The sequence below is a fragment of the Schistocerca americana genome, chromosome 8 (genome assembly GCF_021461395.2).
Source record: "Schistocerca americana isolate TAMUIC-IGC-003095 chromosome 8, iqSchAmer2.1, whole genome shotgun sequence".
NCBI classification, from domain to species: domain Eukaryota; kingdom Metazoa; phylum Arthropoda; class Insecta; order Orthoptera; family Acrididae; genus Schistocerca; species Schistocerca americana.
The window spans coordinates 462,511,317-462,537,582 of NC_060126.1; the positions used below are offsets into that span (position 1 = coordinate 462,511,317).

Below are 26,266 nucleotides of genomic sequence, written 5' to 3' on the forward strand. Positions count from 1 at the left end.
TAAGAAACCTAGATGCAAGACTTGTCACATACGTCCTCCCACTATTACCTACTCCAGTCCTATCACAGGAATGTCCTACCCCACAAAAGGTGGGGAAACCTGTGAATGGATCTGTGTATTCTACCAACTTAGCTGCAATCCCTGTGCAGCATTCCACATGGACAGGACCAATGACAAACTCTCTGTCCACGTGACTACTACTTCCCCACTGTGACCAAGTTACAGCTGGACTACCCAACTGCCAAGCATGCTGTGCATCATGGTATACTTGACTTCAGTGACTGCTTCACAGACTCTGCCTTCTATGTTGTTCCCACTAACACCAGCTTTCCTAAACTGCACAAGTGAGAACTCTCTCTGCAACATTTACTCCCATAAACACACTGGCCTCAAATTGCTAGTGCTGTTTCACCATATGCTTCTATCTGCTTCCCTGCTCCCTCTCTGACCTACATGCCCTCTATCCCCCCATACATCTGCATAGTCTTTCGTCTTCTCTCCTCTCCCTTTCCCCCTCTCCTCCCCAGCACTACACTTGGCGACCCATCATGCTGACCCCACTACACCCCTGCACTCTCTCACAGGCAGCACATAAACATATTCCCCACCTGTGCCCTGCTATCCCTCTCTCTTTCCACCTCAGGTTTCTTCTGCACCCACCAATACCAACCCCAGTGAAATGATTGCTCACTGCAGTTGGTTGATCCTCAGCACCTAGAGGCGACAGTGACCAAGTGAGTGGGCAAGTTGTGCGTGTATAAATGTGTGTGTGTGTGTGTTCCTATATCTGATGATGGAGCAAGTTGTGCATGTATAAATGTGTGTGTGTGTGTGTGTGTGTGTGTGTGTGTGTGTGTGTGTGTGTGTGTGTGTGTGTGTGTGTGTGTGTGTGTGTTCCTATATCTGATGATGGACTTTGACTGAGTGCTCAGTCTGGTATTAAATTTCTTTGTCTTTCTCTCATTGCTTCCTCTATGTGGTGAGTATTAGTTTATCGTAATTCATACTGTCCTTCATATGTAAAGTAATTTAGGAGTAATTTCGTAGTTATCAATGTGAGCAGATTAGCACTAGTCATAACTGATTGTTGTGGACTTCATAAAAGCAACTTGCAGGATGTTTAATTTAACTCAATTTATGCCCATGAAGACTCTCGTTCATGATGCTATTTGTGGAAAGTGATTTGTGAATGAATGAATTAATTAATTAATGAACATGGTATTATTGCATTGATAATCATCTGTTAAAAATGTTTTAATCAGTTAATCCAATGATATGTTGATTGCATATTTTCAGATGACAAAAAAAGTTCCCAAGGCAAGAGATTTGACCAAGAATCTATTATTTTCACCTCTGGAAATGACTCATATTGAACTACCACAGCTAAAGGTAATGATGAAAGTAATCTTAAATATCATTTGTCACAAAATAAAGTGTAGTAATTCATACCACAATACAATAAGAGTTGCTACTCGCTGCACTGAAAACGGGAAACAGAAGGATCTTTAGGAAGATGAAAGGGAATATTACAGTGAAAGTGACCCGTTGAAATTTTAGCTTTTGCGTGTAGTATTCAGCTTGACAGTGAGCTGTGTTATTGGCTCACTGAGCAGTATTGTTAAGCAGAACATTTCAACATAGTGTTGAAGGAGCATATGAAGCGAAAATATGCCATATGTGGAAACTTGTTCATGAAATGCATTAATTAATAATGACCTGTGTGAAAGGAACAGAAAACTAGGATCAAAATAGAATTTCTTAAGGTGAGTTTTAGACAAGTGTGAGTTATATTTGAAGTATTAGTTTGAGAGTGAAGCCAGAAAAAAGATAGGAGAGAGATAATAATTTATGGAAGTGTAATCTTGCAAAGATGAAGGTGCACTTACAGTTGTAAAAAAGCAGTTTACTATGGGATTCATATACTAATGTAACCTAGAACACAAGTTCTGCCATCATATTCTAGCTAAGAAGTATGCATTAAAAATCCCATGTCAGTGTTACAATGAAACGAAGTAGTGTTATATTTCAACAATAAAAGATCCAAGTTCTGAAGAGATGTTATACTTAGGCTTCCAATAAGATACAAGCAAATTTTATTATAAAGATAATGTTTTGTTATGTGATACGTCACTTAAGAAAAGTAATTTTAAAAAAAGACCACTTGAAACAAGTCTGGGAAGTCATATTCTTCATTTTCTGGTTGCTAGGTTTCTATTCTATGGAGTAGTCTTACAAGGAGACAGTTATTGAACTAAAAGAAATAAAATCATCATAACTTCTGAACAGCTTGCAGTAGGACATTCAAACTGCACAGTTGGCTTCGGGGCATGATGGGAATTAGTATGGTTTGGTTTAGCAACGAATCCCACTTTTTAATGGATTGGTTCGTTAGTAAGCGAAATTGATGCATTTGTGAGACTGAGAATCTGCATTTTCTGATCGAGAAGTCTCTTCACCCTCAATGAGTGACTGTGTGGTGTGCAGTGTCCAGCTACAGAATAATCGGTGCGATATTCCTTGATGGCACGGTGACTATTGAATGGTACGTGAAGATTTTGGAAGATTATTTTATCCCCGTTATCCAAAGTGACACTGAGTTTGACAAAATGTGGTTCGTGCAAGATGGAGCTCGACCCCATCAAAACAGGAGAGTGTTTGACGTCCTAGAGAAGCACTTTTGGGACCATATTCTGGATCTGAGCTACCCAGAGGACACTGACATGGGCCTCGATTGGCTGCCACATTCTCTGGATCTGAACACATGTGATTCTTTTTGTGGGGCAGTATTAAAGACAAGGTGTACAGCAATAACCCCAAAACCATTGCTGAGCTGAAAACAGCCATTCAGGAGAACATCAATGTCCCAACACTTCAGAGGGTCATGCAGAATTTTGCTATTCATCTGCGCCACATCATCGCCAGTGATGGCAGGCATATCAAACATTCATAACCAAAATCTAAATATCTGTAGTGACATTTACATGTTGCATAAAGTGCTTGCACACCACAGTTTGTAACTAATTTACATTTTTTTGATGTCATTCAATAATTGTCACCCTGTAGGTTCAAAAAAATGTATAATGGAACAAGTAATAACTCGTGATGTTAAAGAGTGACAGTTTTCTAAAAACCAACATAAATATTGGTTTCCATTAGGCTGTTGCATAAACACTTTTTGTAATAAAGTAATGATAAATTGGCAGAAAACCAACTTCAGAAACTGCTGTAACTTCATTTTCAGGATTGTGAAGGTGTCTGGTGTAATTTAATGAAATGCTTAGCGCACAAAGACTGCCTTGGGATGAGTGAAACATACCCATTTCTCAGACAAAATCCAAAGAAAATGTTCTCAAATTATTTCTCAGCTTTGCTTTGTGTCACTGTTGTGAACCCATTACATTCCAATTGATGGCAATCACCTGATTCCTCACAATGAATTTTTGCCATTGTTGAAAGAAACAGAATTCAATTTTTGGCTTTCATACCCTTAAGTTTAGTCTTTTGAACATCCAAAAAAATTAGATTGAAGTTACTTAAAACATGCCTAAATATATGAAAATCTGGTAACAAACAAAGTGACAAAATGAGCAGAACATACTTGAAACATAGAGCTTAGTTAAACTGAAAATAAATATAAAGGTGACTGATGGCAGTACAACACAAATATTTAATGTAAGTATATTTATATTTTTATCAAGTGGAATAATTACATCCAGAGGGCCAGTTTATTTGCTGTATATGGTTGTCAGACATTGATTCTTTGTTTACCTACAGAACGATCCATGATATTGCACTGTCATCAGAAACAGTACATAGAACAACTAAACTTCATTCAGCAATTTTGTAAAGATGATACGCTCAGTTGCAGACAGCTACAACAAAAAGTCCATTACACACCAATCTTTGGCCAAAGCCTTCTTCAGAAAAGAAAGTAAGGCACACAGATTCACACAAGCAGGCACACCTCATGCACACGTGACTGCTATCTCTGGCCGCTCTAAAGGCTGCAACTGTTGCATTCAACGAAAGCCCCGATCAGGAAAGAGGCAGGGAAGGGGAAAGGATACCAGAGTATGGGTGGGGGGAAGAGAAGAGTGCTGTCTGGCAGAGCATCCAGGAACTACTGTAGGAGGTGGCAGGACAAAGCTGCCAGAGACAGTGTCAGGAGTCTGTTGGGGAGAGGGAGGGGAATGGAGAACAAAAGAGGAAAGGATCAGAGAGGGGAAAAAACTGGTGAATGTGTTGGCAGAGAGCGAACACCCATTTTCATAGTTGTTGATACAACAACCTGGACTTACCGTTGTTTTTAATTTCATTCAGCCTAGTTATGACACCACTGAATTATTTCAAGACAAGTCTAATGTTTTCTCTAAGTTTGGCAATCTTCCTTAGTCTAAACACTGTATAAAATGAAAAATACAAATACATTTTGTTTCTTACCAACATACAAATTCTGTAAATTTCTAACAATGTATTTGCATCTGAAAACAAAGATGATGTGACTTACCAAACGAAAGTGCTGGCAGGTTGATAGACACACTGACAAACACAAACATTGTATGTTTGTGTTTGTGTTTGTTTGTGTGTCTATCAACCTGCCAGCGCTTTTGTTTGGTAAGTCACATCATCTTTGTTTTTAGATATATTTTTCCCACGTGGAATGTTTCCCTCTATTATAACAATGTATTTAGTTATATCTAAAAACAAAGATGATGTGACTTACCGAACGAAAGTGCTGGCAGGTCGATAGACACACAAACAAATGCAAACATACACACGAAATTCAAGCTTTCGCAACAAACTGTTGCTTCATCAGGAAGGAGGGAAGGAGAGGGAAAGACGAAAGGATGTGGGTTTTAAGGGAGAGGGTAAGGAGTCATTCCAATCCCGGGAGCGGAAAGACTTACCTTGGGGGGAAAAAGGACAGGTATACACTCGCGCACACACACACACACATATCCATCCGCACATACACAGACACAAGCAGACATTTGTAAAGGCAAAGAGTTTGGGCAGAGATGTCAGTCGAGGCGGAAGTAGAGGCAAAGATGATGTTGAAAGACAGGTGAGGTATGAGCGGCGGCAAATAGAAATTAGCGGAGATTGAGGCCTGGCGGATAATGAGAAGAGAGAATATACTGAAGGGCAAGTTCCCATCTCCGGAGTTCTGACAGGTTGGTGTTAGTGGGAAGTATCCAGATAACCCGGACAGTGTAACACTGTGCCAAGATGTGCTGGCCGTGCACCAAGGCATGTTTAGCCACAGGGTGATCCTCATTACCAACAAACACTGTCTGCCTGTGTCCATTCATGCGAATAGACGGTTTGTTGCTGGTCATTCCCACATAGAAAGCTTCACAGTGTAGGCAGGTCAGCTGGTAAATCACGTGGGTGCTTTCACACGTGGCTCTGCCTTTGATCGTGTATACCTTCCGGGTTACAGGACTGGAGTAGGTGGTGGTGGGAGGGTGCATGGGACAGGTTTTACACCGGGGGCAGTGACAAGGGTAGGAGCCAGAGGGTAGGGAAGGTGGTTTGGGGAGTTCATAGGGATGAACTAAGAGGTTACGAAGGTTAGGTGGACGGCGGAAAGACACTCTTGGTGGAGTGGGGAGGATTTCATGAAGGATGGATCTCATTTCAGTGCAGGATTTGAGGAAGTCGTATCCCTGCTGGAGAGCCACATTCAGAGTCTGATCCAGTCTCGGAAAGTATCCTGTCATAAGTAGGGCACTTTTGGGGTTCTTCTGTGGGAGGTTCTGGGTTTGAGGAGATGAGGAAGTCACTCTGGTTATTTGCTTCTGTACCAGGTCGGGAGGGTACTTGCGGGATGCGAAAGCTGTTTTCAGGTTGTTGGTGTAATGGTTGAGGGATTCCGGACTGGAGCGGATTCGTTTGCCACGAAGACCTAGGCTGTAGGGAAGGGAACGTTTGATGTGGAATGGGTGGCAGCTGTCACAATGGAGGTACTGTTGCTTGTTGGTGGGTTTGATGTGGACGGACGTGTGAAGCTGGCCATTGGACAGGTGGAGGTCAACGTCAAGGAAAGTGGCATCTTCATGATCTGGACTCACAGTGAAGAAGAACTCCAGAATTTCCTCTCCAACCTCAACTCCTTTGGTTCCATTAGATTCACCTGGTCCTACTCCAAATCCCATGCCACTTTCCTTGACGTTGACCTCCACCTGTCCAATTATGTATATAATCAGTTCATCCATCCCAGGAGTCAAGAATGGATGATTTTTGCATTTTGTCAACATATATACTGGCAAGGTATTGGTCCTGGGAATTGCAAGACATTTAAAAATGTTTTAAGTTTGAAGTCGGATAACAAATGATAAAAGAAATATTGTTTTCATGTGATATGATTAAAAATTAATAAATTTCTGATATTTTCCGTTTTACTTGCACTTTGAAACCTTGCTTTTTGCTGAATTTTGTAATTCTGAGTTAATGGGAAGTACACTATAGTTTTTAATGTGTGACTTTCTGAGTATCAGAATATGTGACATAAATGGTGATATCTTTTGATTACATTGCCTTAGACCTTAACTTTTTTACATCACCAAGGGACCTTAGTATGTGACACCAATTTCAACTTGATACATCTACCCATTCATGAGAAAAAGAGGTCTTAACAGACAGACGGACAGACTGTCAGACAAAAAATGACAAAGAAATATTATTTTCATGTGATATAATTTCAAATTAACACATCAGGTTTTTTTTCCTTTACTTGTACTATGGAACCTTGTTTCCTGCCATATTTCATGATTCTAGGTCACTGGGAAGTAACATACTAGTTTTGATGACAGTTTACGAGCATCAAAATATGTGACATAAGTCGCCGTACCGTTTGATTGCATTGTCTTAGAGCCTTACATTTATTACTGTGTCCAGAGGCTATAGACCTTAGTATGTGACATAAATTTCAATTTGATACGTTAGCTGTTTCCTGAGGAAACGGGGCCTTAACACATGGACAGACAGACAGTCGAATAACAAATGGTGGAGAGGGGGGGGGGGGGGGGATTTTTTCCTTTACTCGTGCTGTGAAACTTTGCTTCTTGCAAAATTTCGTGAATATAAACCAATAGGAAGTACCCTATAGGTTTTGATGAGTGCGTTTGCAAGTATCAAACATGACATTCAACAATTCACAATCGAGTGCCTGGCAGAGGGCTCATCAAATCACCTTCCCTACCAGTCCATTTTCAAACAATGCGCAGGAAACACGGAAACTTAAATCTTTCTGTGCAGGCTGTGGTTTCTCTAATTTTATTACACTGAAGTGCCAATGAAACTGGTATAGGCATGAATATTCAGATACAGAGATATGTAAACCATTAGAATACAGCGCTGCAGTTGGCAACATCTATATAAGACAAAAGTGTCTGGCACAGTTGCTAGATCAGTTACTGCTGCTACAATGGCAGGTTCTCAAGATTTAAGTGAGTTTGAACATGGAGTTATAGTCAGTGCACTAGCAATGGTATACAGCATCTCCGAAGTAGCGATGAAGTGGAGATTTTCCCATATGACCATTTCACAAGTGTACCCTGAATATCAGGGATCTAGGAAAACAGCAAATCTCTGAAATCGCTGTGGCCAGAAAAAGATCCTGTAAGAATGGGACCAACAATGACTGAAGAAAATCATTGAACATGACAGAAGTAAAATCCTTCTGCAGGTTGCTGCAGATTTCAATGCTGGGCCATTAACAAGTGTCAGCGCGTGAACCGTTCAATGAAACATCAACGATATGGGCTTTCGGAGCTGAAGACCCACTCGTGTACCCTTGATGACAGCACGACACAAAGCTTTACGCCTCGCCTGGGCCTATCAACACTGACATTGAACTGTTGTTGACTGGAAACATGTTGCCTGGACAGACGAGTCTTGTTTCAAGCAGATGGACGTGTACGGGTGTGGAGACAACCTCATGAATCCATCAGCAGTGCATGTCAAAAGGGATCTGTTCAAGCTGGTGGAGTCCCTGTAATGGTGTGCGCCATTGCGCAGTTGGAGTGATATAGGGCCCCTGATATGTCTAGATATGACATTTACAGGTGTCAGGTACGTAAGCATCCTGTCTGATCACCTGCGTCCATTCATGTCCATTGTGCATTCCAACATACTTGGGCAAAACCAGCAGGACAATGCAACAACCCACATGTCCAGAATTGCAACAGAGTGGCTTCAGGAACATTCTTCTGAGTTTAAACACTCCTGTTGGCCACCAAACTCACCAGACATTAACCTTATTAAGCATATCTGGGATGCCTTGCGACATGCTGTTCAGAAGAGATCTCCACCCCCTTTGTACTCTTACTGATTTATGGACAGCCCTCCAGGATTCATGGTGTCAGTTCCCTCCAGCACTACTTCAGACATTAGTTGAGTCCATGCCAAGTAATTTTGCAGCACTTCTGCGTACTCAGCCGAGCCCTATATGATATTAGGCAGGTGTACCAGTTTCTTTGGCTCTTCAGTCTTACGATGGTCATACCTCCCAGTGTAGGTGGGCAACAACAAAACATTTTCACACTCGAGAAGAAAGTTGGTGATTGAAATTTCCTGAGAAGACTGCCCCACAATGAAAAGCACATTTGTTTTAATGATTGCCACATCATTTCATGTATCATATTTGTGGTGCTGTCTCCCCTGTTTCACGAGCACCAAACAAGCTGCCCCTCTTTGAATTTTTTCGTTCCTATCTGATGTGGATCCCACACAGCCCATCAATACTCCAGAAGAGGACATACAAGCATAACGAAGGCAATCTGTTTAGTAGAACTGTTTCATTTTCTCAGCATTCTGCCAGTAAATTGTAGTCTTTGCTTTACTTTCCCCTCAATGTTGACTATGTGATTGTCCAAACTTTTCCATCTTACGTTATTTGTAATTGTAATCCCTAAGTGTGTAGTCGAATTTACAGCCTTTAGATTTGTATGATTTATTATGTAACCAAAATTTAGCGAATTCCTTTTGGTACTCATATGGATAACTTCACACTTTTCATCATTTAAGAGTCAAATGCCACTTTTCACACTATACATATAGCTTTTATAAATTGTTTTCCAATTTGTTTCAATCATCTGATGACTCTATAAGATACTAAATGACAGCATCATCTGCAAGCAATCTAAAGAGTGCTACACAGGTTCTCCCCCAAATTGTTTTTGCAGATCAGGCACAGCAGAGGGCCTATAACACTTGCTTTGGGAATGCCAGATATTACTTCTGTGTTACTAGATAACTTTCCAGCAGTTACTTTGAACTGTGACCTTTCTGATAGGAAACCTTGAATCCAGTCACACAACTGAGACAATACTCCTTAGGCATGCAATTTAATTATAAGTTGCTTGTGAGGAAAGGTGTCAAAAGTCTCCTGGAAATCTAAAAATGTAGAATCAGTTTGCCTTCTTCTGTCAATAGCACTTATTATTTCATGAGAAGAAAGAGTTAGTTGTGTTTCACAAGAACAAAATTTTCTGAGTCTGTGTTGGCTGTTTGTCAATAAATCGTTTTCCTTGAGATGACTCATAATGTTAGAACAGAGTATATATTTGAAAATCCTGCTGCAAACTGATGTTAGAGATATGGGCCTGTAATTTAGTGGATTACTCCTATTCCCATTCGTGGGTATTATTGTGACTTGTGCAACTTTCCAGTCTTAAGGCATGGATCTTCCAATGAGTGATTAGTGGTATGTGACTGCTAGATATAGAGCTATTGTATCAACATACTCTGGGAGGAACCTGACTGGTGTACAGTCAGCATCAAAGGCCTTGCCTTTATTAAGCAATTTAAGCTGCTGTCCTATGTTGAGGATATCTACTTCTAAGCTCCTCATGTTGGCAGTTGTTCTTAGTTAGAATTCCAGAACATTTACTTCATCATCTTGAGTGAAGTAATTTTGGAAAACCAAGTTTAGCAACTCAGTTTTAGTGGCATGGTCATCAGTAACATCACTATTGTTATCACACATTGAAGGTATTGATATTAAAAGTATCCTGATTGGAAGTTCATGCTACATCTCAAGCTTCTGTAAAACTTCGCCAATCTTCAGATTTCGCTTTCTTTTAAGTTTGGCATGCATGCTTTTTTCATTGCTTCTGTAGCACTGTTCTGACCTGTTTAGTGCACCATGGGGGATCAGTACCATCTCTTATTAATTTATTTGGTATATGTCTGTCAATAACCATCAATACCTTTTCTTTGAACTTAAACTGCATCTGGTCTACATTTACATATTCATATTGGAAAGAGTGAAGACTGTCTCTTAGGTAGGCCTCACGCGAATTTTTTTAAAATAGATGTATTTTGCATTTATTTTTGGTGGCTTTAGATGTTAAGGTATTCAGTCTCACTACAACAGCCTTGTTGTTGCTGATCCCTGTGTCCTTCATAATACTCCCTATTTCCTCAGGATTATTTGTTGCTAAGAATTCTAGTACGTAAACATGTATTTTCGCCAGTATATTGAGGATAGGTTGAAGTCACCACCAACTATAACTGTATGAATGGGGTACCTATTTGAAAAGAGACTCAAGTTTTCTTTGAAGTGTTCAGCAACTGTATCATCTGAGTCAAGGGGGTGGGGGGAAGGTCTTAGCAAAAGGAACCAATTATTAATTTATTCTGGTTGTCAAATAGAACCTCTACCCATACTAATTCACAAGAACTATCTACTTTGGTTTCACTACAAGGTAAACTACTGACAGCAATAAACACTCCACCAGGTACTGTGTTTAATGTATCCTTTCTGAACATGGTTAGGTCATTTGTAAAACTTTTGGCTGAACTTATTTCTAACTTTATCCAACTTTTCATACCTGTAACGATTTGAGATTCAGTGCTTTCTGCTAGCGTTTGGAGCTCTGTTTATTTTCCAACATAGCTATGGCAGTTTACAACTACAATATTGATTGTTCCTATGTCTACCTCTTCCTGTGTTTGTCCTGCACCCTTTGAAACTGAAAGTCTTTCTGTACTTTCCCAAGACCTTCTAACCTAAAAAACCACTCGGTTCCCTCCGCACAGCCCCTGCTACCTATGTAGCCAGTTGTGACATAAATGGCTGCGCCTTTTGATTGCACTGACTTACAAGCTTCCATTTATTACAACGTCAAGGGATCATATGCCTCGGTATGTGATATACATTTCAACTTGATAAGACTACCTGTTCCTGAGAAAAAGGGGTCTTAACAGACAGGTGGACAGGCACAAAGACAGACAGACAACAAAGTGATCCTACAATGTTCTGGTTTTTACTGATTGAGGAACATAATGCTAAAAGTTATCTGACTTTTGGTTTATATATTAAGAAAAATGTTTATCTCTCTTCCAACTTAAATTAAGTTTCAGATTTTCCAACGTTTTATGTTGTGTGAAGAGGTGACAGAAAATTTTACAGTAAATAGTTGAAGTTAGTGACAAATAAAACACCCAGTTTGCAAAATGCAAACACTTTAACTATCAGATTAGTTAAGTGTATGTGCTCATGAGCTGTGCACAAAAATTTAATCATTACAGATCTATTACAGGTGCAAATCTATTCATTTTTCTGAATATTCAGAATACATATTTCTTGACACTTATCCTCAAAAATGCTAAACCCATCATTTGAAAATTATTTTGATCTGAAGGAAAATATATTGCGTGTTAACTTAGGCTGTGCAAACCTACATTCAACTGCATTTCAGTAAAATATGACATTTAGCTGCCACACCTCATGTGCTATTTTGACATGAAGTGATCCAATAGACACTTGTATTCGTGGATGATTCTGCAGTACTTTGCTCCTCCTTCAAGCCTGGAACAGCTATGTAGCAGTAGTGTGAACAGTGCACACCACTTTCAGTGCACACTAAGGAACTATCACAATCTTTTCTGTATCCATTAATAGCATCATGTCAATATAAGGTTCCTAGTAGAGTATTACTTATTTTTGGCTGATTTTGTTGCACTCTGTATATCTTCTGGCCCATCGGTAGCAATACATTAGCTGGAGCTGACATTTAATAGCTTGGAGAAGGATCAGGCACTTATTGGCTATAAATTCTCAGCAGAAAAATGATGTTTCACCTTCCACCATTGTTGCTGGTGTTGTGGTCTTCAGTCCAAAGACTGGTTTGATGTAGTTCTCCATCCAAGACTATGTTTGCATCTACATCTACATTTGTACTGTGCAAGGCAGTGTGAAGTGCATACAGAGGGTATGTCCCATTGTGTCAGTTATCAGGGTCTATCCCGGCTCCATTCATGTATGGAGTGTGGGAAGAATGATTGTTTAAATTCCTCCATGTGTGCTGCAGTTGTTGAGCAAGCCTCTTCATTTCTGCATAGTTACTACAACCTACATCCATTTGGACCTGCTTACTGCATTCATCTCTTGGTCTCTCTTTACAATTCTTAGTCCCCTCACTCCCTTACATAACCTGACTATTCCTTGATGCCTCAGGATGTGTCCTATCAACTGACCCCTTCTGTTTGTCAAGTTGCACCATAAGCTTCTTTCCTCCCCAATTTGATTCATTAACTCTTAATTAATTATCTAATCTAACTGTATAATCTACAATATTCTTCTGTAGTGCCACATTTTGAAAGCTTTTATACTCTTCTTCCTTCAGCTGTTTATTGTCCACTCTTTGCTTCCTTAGAAAGCAAAATTTTAGGCAAATACTTGCAGAAAAGACTTCCTAATAGTTAATTTTATATTCAGCATTGACAAATTTCTCTTTTCTGAATTGCTTATCTTACTATTGCTAGTTTGTGTTTTATATCCTTGCTTCTTTGGCTGTTGACAGTTATTTTGCTGCCCAAACAGTAAAACTCATCCACTAATTTTAGTGTCTCATTTCTCAGTCTAGTTCTTTCAGCATCATGTCCTGTTTGCTCACTATGCAGAATGAATGACACTGGTAACAGGATAGAACCCTGACTCATTCTCCTTTAAGCTACTGTCTCCCTTTCATGTCCTTTGACTTTCATAAGTATCTTCAAACAAGACACTGACCATTATTTAGTAGTTAGTCTGTACTGACCTGCACATACATCTATAGTTCTAAATTAGTACTTACCTCATTTTTTTATTGTTTGCCTCTCTGTCTTCCGTAAAGTATTGAAGGAGATATCAAGTTGGTAAGGTAATGACCACGGTTCTCTCCTCTAATCATCAATACTTTTATTCCACAACAAATGTACAGGTCGCAGACTAGGCGGGAGCTGAGGTCCCGGAAGTATATAAAACAAAGATCAACTTGTAGACATAATACACATATGATGTTCTGGCCTATCGATTCATGGATCGACGCCACATAGGCCCCCCCCCCCCCCCCCCCCCCCTACAGTATGGAGTACGTACCCGAAGATGGGGGCAGTTGGCGAGAGTTTAAGTGGGTTACAGTGAGTTCCTCCGCGTCTAACGGCACCGGCCGTGTGGGAGGAGAGTGTGGAGCAAATCCTAGAATGCTGATGCTGAAGTCTTGAAGCGACGTCGGCGGTCGTAGTCTTCGGCCGGTGCGGGAGCGCTGGTGTGGAAGGGTGCCATCGGCAGGGAACCTAATGATCACCTTTCCACTTGGCGTAATGTAAGCACGTAGGTCGCCACACGTAGCACTTCGAGAGATTTTGAAACGCTTCACTACACGTTGTGACACACCACCTAACGAGTCACACAAATTGTCACATGCAAGCAGCACTAATGCGGTATCACCATTAAGACGACAGATAAACCACAAATGTCATTAGGATGAATGTGAGTAGAGAACTCGTAAGTGGCGCCTGCTAACAGAGAGGTAAGCTGAGCCGGTAGGGTGGGGAAACAGTAGCACGGTGAGGGCAGTGTGCTGTGAGTAGAGGGGTGAGTGTCAGACGGTGAGGCCTGAGTGGGTGTGGCAGGAACCTGCAGGCTGCACCAGTTAGAAGAACGGCGCGGTGTGCTGTCGCACGAAGATGGAACTGTTATATTAGAGCCCTGGGAGCTGGGGCCTCTGCTATGGGAGCCGGGAGGCGGAAAACCGCAGAATGAGTGTGGGCTTGTTGACGGGGCCGGTATAGATGTGAGCTTACTCGAATCATGAGCTGACGAAGAAGGCCAAGGGTGGCCAGAGGGCGTGGTCTCTTGAATGGTGGGTGAGGTAGGGGAAAACTCGACGCGAGCAGGTTAACCCTGTTGAGGGAGACAGTAGTTACTGAGCCCTTAATTACGATGTCCATTGTTTTACTGGTTCGTTTGACAACTCTGTATGGACCTGTGTAATGGGGCTGTAATGGGGCTTTTTAGTGTTGTTGCGAAGGAACACAAATTCGCAAGTTTCGAGCGCCTTGGGAACATATGTTTGTGGCGGAGTGTGGCTGGAAGGGAGCGGGGGTTGAAGCTTGTTACAGTGTAACCTCACCCGTTCTACCAAGGATGGCAGTTCGGATGGTTTGGCGACTGGAGTAGGAGCAATAAGTTCGCCTGGCAGTGTAAGGGACTGGCCGTAGACGAACTCGGCCACTGAGCCTTAAAGTCTTCCTTGAAAGTGGTCCGCAAACCGACTAAGACGAATGGCAGGGCTTCCATCCAAGGGAGGCCATGGCAAAGTAGGGCAGTCTTAAGCATCCTATGCCAACGTTCCACGAAGCCATTGCTTTGGGGATGGTATGGTGTTGAACGAATTTTCTTGATGCCACACAGCCTACACAGTTCAGAAAACAAGGCAGAATCAAATTGACGGCCTTGGTCGGTCGTCAAGTAAACAGGAGAGCCACAGCATGAAATCCACGTGTCTATGAAGGATCGTGCCACTGATTCAGATGTAATATTGCGTAACAGGGAAGCTTCCACCCAACGAGAGGTTCTGTCTATAAGAGATAGCACATATCTGTAACCCTTGGAGGGGGTGGGGGGGGGGGGTCCACCAAGTCGTGCTGGAAGCGACTGGGAGGAGCGGTGAAGCTGCCTAGTGGGGGCAATGTGCGCCGCAAAACTTTATTTTGTTGGCACGGAATGCAGGCACGGGCCGAGGCTTGGCAGTCGCAATGCATGTTGCGCCAGACGATGCGCTCTGAAATAAGTCTGGTAGAGGTTCTCACACCTGGATGAGCTAGGTTGTGTAATTTGTCAAACACCTGTTTCTGTAGGTTTGGGTATCAAGGGACGCAGTGTACCAGTTGATTCGTCACACCAAACCTCGCCTATGACACCGGGAAAGGTGGATCGCACAGGTTTGAGTGACGAGCTGTGATCGTAAATAAGGTCCATAGTGTCCATGTATGCAGACTGCAGCTGAGGCAAGTTAGAGAGGTCTATCAGAGTTGTGAGAGCACCGACACGAGACAAAAAATCTGCCACCACATTATCTGCACCCTTGATGTATCGTATGTCAGAGGTAAATTGCAATATAAAGTCCAAATGACGGAAGTGTCTAGGTGGAGGGTCAGTCAGGGGTTTCTTTACAGCAGCAACCAAAGGTTTATGGTCGGTTAAAATGTAGAAGTCCCTACCCTCAACCTCGGCGCGAAAGTGTCTCACAGCCTCATAAACTGCCAAGAGCTCCCTATCAAAGGCTGAGTACTTTTTTTGAGCGCTGTTGAGCTTCTTAGAATAGGACTGCAAAGGGGAGGTAGTATCTCCGACGGTTTGGCTGAGGACAGCACCTACAGCGGTATCACTGGCATCCGCGGTAATAAAAAATGTAGCGTCCGGATGCGGGTGAGCAACAGTCACTGCGTTTGCTAGTAGGTGCTTCAGTTTGTCAAAAGCTTGTTCCATGGCAGGGGTCCAGGAGACCGGACGGATGCCAGCCGTATTTTTGCCAGCAAGGGTGTCTGTTATGGGAGTCTGAACCTTGGCTGCGACAGGCAAGTGCTTCCTATAATAGTTAACTGTTCCGATGAACCTGCACAGCTCCTTAAACGAGTGAGGGTGTGGCAAATCCAAAACAGGTTTGATTTTATCCTCGGGAGGAGTGAGGCCCTTAGCTGACACGATGTAGCCTAAGAATCTTACTGAAGTCTGGTGCAACTGGAGCTTCTTATTATTCAGTTAAACACCGGCAGCAGTAAGAGTGTCTTTAACAATCTGCAAATGTTCCTTGTTCTTTTGCAAAGTAGGACTGAAAATGAGAATGTGTTCCAAGTAAACGAAACAAAAATCCAGATGAAACAACACCTTGTTTATGAATCTCTGCCAAGTTTGTACAGTGTTGTGGAGGCCAAAGGGCATGAACTGGTACTGGAAAAGGCCGGAAGGTGTTGTAACAGCTGTCTTTTCAATATCCTCTGGTGCTATCGGAATTTGATGATAGGCCCTACAGTCCACTACCTAGAAATATATGGCGCCTGCAAGAGCATGTTTAAAATCCGCAACTTTAGGAACTGGGTACATGTCTATGATAGTACGAGAGTTCAGCTTAGTATAGTCGCCAACCATACGCCAGGTGCCGTCGCTTTTTGTGACGAAGTGGATAGGCAAGGCCCAGCATCCGGCAGATGGTTCTATGATGCCGGCTGTTAAGAGATCGTCTATTTGTTCGCGAGCCAATTTCATGAGTTCTGGCTTGAGATGGCGTGGTCGGCAAGAAATAGGCAGTCCGTCTTGTAAGTGAAGTTTGTGGGCGGTGCCGTCTGTAACCACGGAATCCCGCGATGCGGTACACGAGGTGACTGTCTGTGGTATAGTGTGCGCGGCGGCCGCTAGGCTGGGTTGTGGTGCGGACGGCAAAAGTTTGCATAAATGCCAGCTGTTGGGTAGCCGGGAGTGACAAACAAGTGAGCTACGCGAAACAAGGTTGGTACACTGTTTATTAAAGTGCGCGTCATTTATGATGGCGGTCGAGTTTAGGTTCGTGCAAGGAAGTGCACATCGCCATGCTCGGACCCAAACACCACCGGCGGTCGACAATAGGCGGAACCAACTGCCAGTTATCCTCCAAGTGCCTGTTCGTAACCGATAGGAGTTCCGGCGTAAAGTTTTTAATTGACACTGGGTTGGACCTGAGTATCATACCACGAACAGCCATACATCATTGCCGCCCGCCAACTGCCTTCCGTCTAATGGCTGCCAACAATTCTTCAATCGCAACATACGGCACACAGAGGATGGAGCTTAATCTTGGCCTACGTCGCCATACAAGTGGAATTATACAGTGGCTGATGTCAGAGGTGATCATCGGGGATGACCTCCTGGCGCACTACCAGCTGTTGCCGGATGTCACGAATGCACGTTTGGTAGACAGCGTTACTGGCTTAGCAGTCACGGGTTTCCGTCGCAACACCCCAACGCACAGTGCCAATTTTGTCCATGCTATGGAGGGTGAGTACACCAAATTACTGCTTAACTATCTGAACTTGACCAGGCCACCCGGCCTTTCCAGGTTCATACCACATGACACGGTGAATCACATTCAAACGACTGATGGTCCCCCAGTAGCATGCCGACCTAGCCGTTTCGCTCCGGACCGATTGTTGATAGCGGAGGCAGAATTTGACACCATGATTCGCGAGGGCATAATGCGGCCATCTAAGAGCCCATGGTCCTCCACATTACATCTTGTTCCGAAGAAGGGTGGAGCTTGGCGCCCATGCGGTGACTACCGTGCACTTAACGCGCGAACAGTGCCAGACAGATATCCCGTTCCGTTATTGAGGGATTATAATCACGCTTTACATGGTGCCACGGTGTTCACAGTTCTGGACTGCGCTAAAGCATATACACAGAGTCCGGTGGCCAACGACGACATTCCAAAGACTGCAATAATAACGCCTTTCGGTTTATTTGAAAGCAAATTTATGATTTTCGGTTTACGCAATGCCGCTCAGGCCTGGCAAAGGTTTATAGTCTCGGTTCTCCAGGGGCTGCCGTTTTGTTTCTCCTACCTGGACGATGTGTTAGTGTTCTCTCCTGGCCATGAACAACACCGACAACATCTGCAAGAGATTTTCGAGCTATTGGAGTGTTACGGTGTCGTCTTGAACGTGGACAAGTGTGTTTTTGGGCAGTCAGAGGTGACATTTCTTGGCCATAAGGTTTCTACTGAAGGCTCTCTTCCTCTGCTTGAGAAGGTGGACGCTATCTTGCAGCTACCCCGACCCACTACGATCAAAGAATTACGTCGTTTTTTGGAGATGCTCAATTTTTATCGACGACACCTTCCCCATACTGCAGATCTGCAGGAACCTTTGCTGGTGGCATAATCAGGCCCTAAAGTAAATAGCAAGTCTCTGATACAGTGGACAGAGGACATGTGTTCTGCGTTCAAGGCAGCAAAGAAGAGCATGGCCAATGCGGCGCTTCTCTCACACCCACAGCTCGATGCGCCATTAGCAGTTGTCGTAGACACGAGCCAGATGGTGATCGGAGCCGCGTTACAACAATGGTCGGACAACGCATGGCAGCCACTGGCGTATTATTCCCACAAGCTTTCGCCTGCACAGAGAAAATGGAGCACATATGACCATGAGCTCCTGGCGGTGTACCAAGCAGTGAAATATTTCCGCCCCCAAGTGGATGCGCGAACTTTCACGATACATACAGACCACAAGCCACTCACGTTCGCCTTCCGTTGGAATAGTGTAAACTGCTCCCCCCGTCAATTTCATCACCTTGAGTTCGTGGCCCAGTTTACTACCGACATTAGACAGATTTCTGGGATCGACAACATTGTTGCGGACTGCCTATCATGGATCAGCAGTGTTTCCAGTACCATAGACTTTCCTGCACTGGCACAGGCATAGAGAGACGATGAAGAACTCCTTGCCTATCTTAAAGATACGGCTTCCGCATTGCAACTGAAACTTGTTGATGTTCCGGGGGAAGATACACAGCTATACTCTGACGTTTCTCGCGGCCGACCTCATCCCTTTCTGATGCCTCCTTTTAGAAGACAAGCCTTTGATACAGTACATGGATTGTGCCATTTGGGGTTACGCCCAACATTCCGCCTAGTATCGCAACGTTTCGTGTGGCCGGGCATGCAAAAAGACTGCCGCGAGTGGGTCTGATCTAGTCTTCAGTGCCAACGCTGCAAGATTAACCGCCATGTACACACATCGATCGGCGATTTTCCTGATACCACCGCCCGCTTTGCCCACGTTCATTTGGATGTAGTCAGACCACTTCCACCTTCGAACGGACAAAGATATCTGTTTACAATGATCGACCGTTTTGGACATTGGCCGGAGGCAGTGCCAGTGGAAAATATCACAGCAGACACATTAGCTTCCGCTTTTGCAATGTCGTGGTTGGCAAGATTTGGGTGCCCATCACATATTACCACTGACCGTGGACGGCAATTTGAATCAGACCTATTCTCACAGCTGGCCAAGTTCCGTGGTTACATCCACCATAAGAGCACAAGTTATCACCCAGCAAGCAACGGAATGATCGAATGCTGGCACCGTTGTTTGAAGGCCGCGCTGATGTGCCACGAAGAAACCTGGACAACCGCACTACCAGTGGTCTCGTTAGACTTTCAAACCAGACCTGGGGTTGTCAGTGGCAGAACCGGTTTATGGAGAAACACTGCACCTTCCTGGTGACTTTGTATATGCTGATGCCATAGAGACAGTTGCTACTGGCCAACCGGATTTCTTGCGACGCTTGAGGGACCATGTATCAAAGATTTGCCCTCCGAAAGCCACACGTCATGACAAGCCGCCCACTTTTGGGCACCAGGACCTGGAACAATGTTGTCACATCATGCTCCGCACTGAGGGCGTTAAACCACCTCTACAAGCTCCTTATTCAGGTCCATATGAAGTGCTACGGCACAGTGCCCACACAACGGATATCCTAGTGAACGGCAAAACCACGACTGTTGCGTTGAATCGGGTTAAACCTGCGTATGTTTTTCCTGACACCCCACTAGCGGCACCTCGTCATAGGCATCCACCTACCATTGTTCCAGACACTGGCGCCACATCTCCGGCGCCGGCTCTTCAACATCCGTCGCCCAACGCAGCACAACATCCGCCTCCTAATGCTGTTCCTCCTCCTCCAACGCGAACGACCCGTTCTGGACGTCGGGTGCACTTTCCGACGCGGTATCTCGACACCGACGCTCCACTTCCACCTGGGGGGCTGATGTAGCGATGCTGCCACGCGCTAATTCAAGCTCTCCGGTGTGGTGCGTACGCGTGTGTCAGTGCAGTGCTGTGCGGTCGTAATTACTGTACACGACGTCTGTGTAGTTCCGTGCCCAACCTCTAGATGCTCTGTGTTTTCTAGCTTTTATATACATTCTGTTTATTATTATTATTCCTTGTTTTTTGAGTTAATTGGTAGTTCCGTGCCTCCTGGCTTGTGTATACAAGTACTGTTTTCTCTCCAATAACTAAGGGAGTTTTCCCAGAATTAAGGATCCTTCTGTAGAGGCCAGAAGCAAATTTTGTAACTCCGATCAGTCAATGCATGCCAGATATTTGCATGTCGTCAGATACGTGCTCGCAATAAAGTTATTGTTGCTGAACTGAAGGTCTTTATTCTTCTGAATCACGTTAAGCAAAGGTAGGACAGCCACCAGTTTAGCTGAACCTGACAAGTTCATTGCAAAAGATGTTGATGTTAGTACTCAAGATTTTGTTTTTTGGTCCCCATCAGGGGTTTGACCTTCATCTCTAAATCTGAAATCTATAATGTGAGCCAGATGGGTAACATCTCCCTCCCTAGCATCTTTGGCGTGGGTTCCTCTCCCCCTCCCCCTCCTCCTCCCCCTCTCCCGCTCCCTTTTCCCCCTTCCCCTCCCTCCCTGCCGAAGTACTTTCGCCTCCTAGCTAGGTCATGTGCTTGATAGCCAGTCCACGTGGTGGGGCCGTTATGTACCAATCTGGCTGAGCCCCCTGATATCACAGGGATCACACAGCTGCTACATGTGCTGTGAACGCCTTGTGCAAGCCTAGAAGTTGTTGCCCATCTTTTCAGGGCATCGGAACTCCCGGCAATGGCCATCCTGCTAGGACGCTGCGGACTTTCAAATAAAAAATTGTGATCCTCAGCTACATACCCTTAGACTCAGAGTTGAAATATTAAAAGTTATATTGTTGAGTCTACAGTATACAATATGAATATACACATGAATCAAATGGTCGAAGGTTCTTAACACTTGGCAATTGCGAATTTTGAATGTAACATAGAAATTTATTAATGAAAGATTGCAATTAAATAAAATCTGCATGTACCATTTTAACGGCTTTAAATGATGAGTACGATAGCAGCAGTACCTCTAAGAATGCCATTTATTGCTGTAAAACACTTATTGGTGTCAATGGTCCACCAATTAAATAAAATATAAGTGGAATAACAGGGAAACAATAGATTCCTACTTCATGTAATTAGTTATGAGCAACACCATAGCTCGGGAGATATTCACTTCTAAATGCATACTTCGTATTCACTGCAGAAGCCACGTAAATCTCACAAGTGCACAAGTTGGCACTACGAAACATTTCTATCTCCCACGACCACCCGCAAACTGCTCAACACTCTCCAAGTATTTTCCATCGTGCCTTCCTGTCCAGCACTCATCTGTGTCCTGTGCAACTCAATGCTCCTCCTCCACTTACATACAGTCTCACCATTGACTTCAGTAGTTGCCTACCGTAGTAACAAGCACTGATTGGCTAGAGCGCACCCACCATGTCTCCAAGCCAACGCACATTCACAAACATATTGAAACACATACGAAATTCTGGATTTACATTTAAATAACTTGAAATTAAATAAATATTCCTACAGCTGGACCATAAATATGCTCTAACACACATTATTAAATACATAAGCAAATTAAATAGACAAAGATCAAAGGAATAGAAACAAAAGTAGGCCAGTAGCCTAATGTCTCTCTGCTTTCTAAAACACAGTAAATATTTGACCAGTTTCTTCATGAATAGTATATATTGAATATAAACAAAGACATAGATGAAGACCGCTACGGTCGCAGGTTCGAATCCTGCCTCGGGCATGGATGTTTGTGATGTCCTTAGGTTAGTTAGGTTTAACTAGTTCTAAGTTCTAGGGGACTAATGACCTCAGCAGTTGAGTCCCATAGTGCTCAGAGCCATTTGAACATAGATGAATAAATATATTTATAAGCATGCTGCTACCGTTTTTTCGTGTAATTGTGAGTACTTATAGCCTGATGCGATTAATAGCAATTCTAAGTCCAGCAAGGATAGAAGCACAAAGTAAAGTCTTGGCAATATCTTGTTGGTGAAGTAAGAACAGTAGAAATTATAACAAGTTCCAGCTAGCATTTTTTCAATCACACAGAAGCATCATGCTGAAGATGATGACAGAGTTCAGCGTCATGCTGTCCTGGAAAATGGTGGCAGAGCTCATAGAGAGGCATTGCTGAAATCTCCTTGTTGATAATTCATTACAATGGAACTGCACTGCTAAGTTTACACACTGACCTAAATAGCTCCCTCATAGAAGGATACATGCGGGCCTATTTTTGTCATGGACACTACAGATGCAGGAAGAGGTGTGGTTCATCAATGACTTCTGTCATCACCATGCACACTCCCTGGTGGCCTGGACAGAATGCTGCTGTACTACCTGCTGGTCTGCTGCTAGAATGCCAGAACTCAAATTTCCTGTGGCATCCATTCTTTAGGCGCAAAGCTATTAACTATTTAGACATTGTACTTGGTTCAGTTGGAACTTAATGTACAGGGTGTCACGGCAATCTCCTCCAGGGTTCCCTGTGATGGTGTCGCTCCAAGAATTTCTCATGTTACAGAATGTCAACATGCACCACAAACCAAGCTCCTAGAACTTTAAAGAAGGAATTTATCTCCGCATCGGATATTCTACCCACTTCCAGCCACATGCATTTCCATTACCATCACTGTCCCATAGCTGCTCACCCGTACCTTCTCATTATGATGTTCTACACATGTCTGTATCACAATAGTTCCTGTGCTTTGTACAGCCACACTTGCTTAAATTTACTTAAGGTAACTGATGACATATAAATAGTTCAATCACCTCACCTTATGAGAGGAGTAATTTTTTTCTGTATTATATGTAGGTGAAGTCTTTATTAGTTGCATTTTTAACATCAGTTAAGTCGATCATATGTATTACATAAAATTCTGAAGGGGTCGAGACATTGATATAATCATAATGCTAGTAGTTGCTATGCTACACACCCAGTATGTGGTTGAGATACTGAGTAGCCAACAGGCACTGAAAGAAATTTGAAAATGTTGTTGTCCTTTGGAACAATGTCTTTCTACTAAGCTAACTAACTGACTACTTTGTCCCAATACCAGGATAGATGTTTGTGGTAAGGTGTTATGGAACCAAACTGCTGACATCATCGGTCTCTAAATATCAGGATGAATTGTTCCAAAAGCTAGGAACATTTTTTTTTTTTTTTTTTTTTTCACTTTCAGATGTATCTATTAGTAAGTGGCAGTGCTGATTGCCAAAATTGACACTGAGTGCAAAATCGGTATGAGAAACAGTGAATGAGTGTGCCTCTTTATAAAGTATTGTGAGTGTTTTTCTTAGTTAGCTCTGAAGAAGAAAAACTCAGCATTGTTTTCAGTCTAGCTTATGCGCTTATCAATTGCTCAGTGCTTCAGATATGTGTTGAGTAGTTACCTTCACTGTATTGTGAAAGTTATCAAAAATGCCTACCAGACTAAGGCTTTCCCCTGTTAACTGAATAGTCTCCCAGCCCACGTATTCTTATGCTCCCTAGTAGAATTTTGAGTATAATAATGTAGTGTGTCCATGTTGGTATATGTGTATGTGGGGGGGAGGTAGGGGTCATGAGAGGTAGGGAGGCAGAGGGAGAGGCTGAACTTAGTTAAGTATAAATAACTATGAAAAAGTTAATTTAATTGGATTGATAAAAAATCTGCTCATTGAGCAGCAGCAGTAGAAAACACATAGAAAACTACTGAAATCTACAAGCTGTTGGAGCCAGTGACTTCTTCTTCTGGCATAAGAGCTGAAGGGGAAGGAAGAGGAGTGAAGCAAAAGGACTGGAGAGGTTTAGGAAGTGAGTAGATATTGGAAAAGTCGACCGGAACTCTGGGTCAGGGGAGAGTTACCAGATGGGATGAGAAGGAAAAACCAGTTGTTGGGGCTGCACGGGCAAGATTTGAAAACCTGAGAGCTTAAAGGTGGAAGATACGGTAATATGCAAGACAGAGATTACTGACAAAACATCATGCATTAGTTAATAAGAATGGAAAGGTAAGTGCATTATACGGGGTAGAGGAGGGGGGGCAGAGCAGGGAAAGCTATATAGGACAGAAAACAAAAGACATAAAAAACTAAAAGAGAGTGAAGAAAGGAATAGTAGCTGAGAAGACATTCTTAGACCAAAGAAATTAATGTAAATTGTGGCAGGTGGGTGGTGAGAACTAAGGACATGTTGTAATACCAGTTCTCACCTGTAGAGTTCTGTGACACAGGTGTCTTGGGAAAGAATCCATATGGCATGTCTAGTGAAACAGGCACCGAGGTCATGTTCCAAGCATGCACGCTCTGCAAAGGGACATTGTTTGTTGCCAGTATACAGTCCCCCCATGAACCATGGACCTTGCCGTTGGTGGGGAGGCTTGCGTGCCTCAGCGATACAGATGGCCGTACCGTAGGTGCAACCACAACGGAGGGGTATCTGTAGAGAGGCCAGACAAACATGTGGTTCCTGAAGAGGGGCAGCAGCCTTTTCAGTAGTTGCAGGGGCAACAGTCTGGATGATGGACTGATCTGGCCTTGTAACATTAACCAAAACGGCCTTGCTGTGCTGGTACTGCGAACGGCTGAAAGCAAGGGGAAACTACAGCCGTAATTTTTCCCGAGGAAATGCAGCTTTACTGTATGATTAAATGATGATGGCGTTCTCTTGGGTAAAATATTCCGGAGGTAAAATAGTCCCCCATTCGGATCTCCGGGCGGGGACTACTCAAGAGGACATCGTTATCAGGAGAAAGAAAACTGGTGTTCTACGGATCGGAGCGTGGAATGTCAGATCCCTTAAACGGGCAGGTAGGTTAGAAAATTTAAAAAGGGAAATGGATAGGTTAAAGTTAGATATAGTGGGAATTAGTGAAGTTCGGTGGCAGGAGGAACAAGACTTTTGGTCAGGTGAATACAGGGTTATAAATAAAAAATCAAATAGGGGTAATGCAGGAGTAGGTTTAATAATGAATAAAAAAATAGGAGTGCGGGTTAGCTACTACAAACAGCATAGTGAATGCATTATTGTGGCCAAGATAGACACAAAGCCCATGCCTACTACAGTAGTACAAGTTTATATGCCAACTAGCTCAGCAGATGATGAAGAAATAGATGAAATGTATGACGAGATAAAAGAAATTATTCAGGTAGTGAAGGGAGACGAAAATTTAATAGTCATGGGTGACTGGAATTCGTCAGTAGGAAAAGGGAGAGAAGGAAACATAGTAGGAGAATATGGATTGGGGGGAAGAAATGAAAGAGGAAGCCGCCTTGTAGAATTTTGCACAGAGCATGACTTAATCATAGCTAACACTTGGTTCAAGAATCATGAAAGAAGGTTGTATACCTGGAAGAATCCTGGAGATACTAAAAGGTATCAGATAGATTATATAATGGTAAGACAGAGATTTAGGAACCAGGTTTTAAATTGTAAGACATTTCCAGGGGCAGATGTGGATTCTGACCACAATCTATTGGTTATGAACTGCAGATTGAAACTGAAGAAACTGCAAAAAGGTGGGAATTTAATGAGTTGGGACCTGGATAAACTCAAAGAACCAGAGGTTGTAGAGAGTTTCAGGGAGAGCATAAGGGAACAATTGACAGGAATGAGGGAAAGAAATACAGTAGAAGAAGAATGGGTAGCTCTGAGGGATGAAGTAGTGAAGGCAGCAGACGATCAAGTAAGTAAAAAGACGAGGGCTAATAGAAATCCTTGGGTAACAGAAGAAATATTGAATTTAATTGATGAAAGGAGAAAATATAAAAATGCAGTAAATGAAGCAGGCAAAAAGGAATACAAACATCTCAAAAATGAGATCGACAGGAAGTGCAAAATGGCTAAGCAGGGATGGCTAGAGGACAAATGTAAGGATGCAGAGGCTTGTCTCACTAGGGGTAAGATAGATACTGCCTACAGGAAAATTAGAGAGACCTTTGGAGAGAAGAGAACCACTTGTATGAATATCAAGAACTCAGATGGAAACCCAGTTCTAAGCAAAGAAGGGAAGGCAGAAAGGTGGAAGGAGTATAGAGGGTTTATACAAGGGCAATGTGCTTGAGGACAATATTATGGAA

The 26,266-nt window shown here is 43.0% G+C and overlaps 1 protein-coding gene across 5 annotated transcripts in view; it reads left to right on the forward strand.

Moving 5' to 3' along the window:
- Window positions 1-26,266, forward strand: part of LOC124545468 (putative mediator of RNA polymerase II transcription subunit 26) — a 386,951-nt gene that overhangs the window by 190,890 nt on the left and 169,795 nt on the right. For all 5 annotated transcript variants that reach the window (XM_047124398.1, XM_047124396.1, XM_047124397.1 and 2 more), the window contains one exon: window positions 1,297-1,389. In XM_047124398.1, the coding sequence (XP_046980354.1) occupies window positions 1,297-1,389 (93 nt within the window). The remainder of the gene's footprint in view (window positions 1-1,296; window positions 1,390-26,266) is intronic.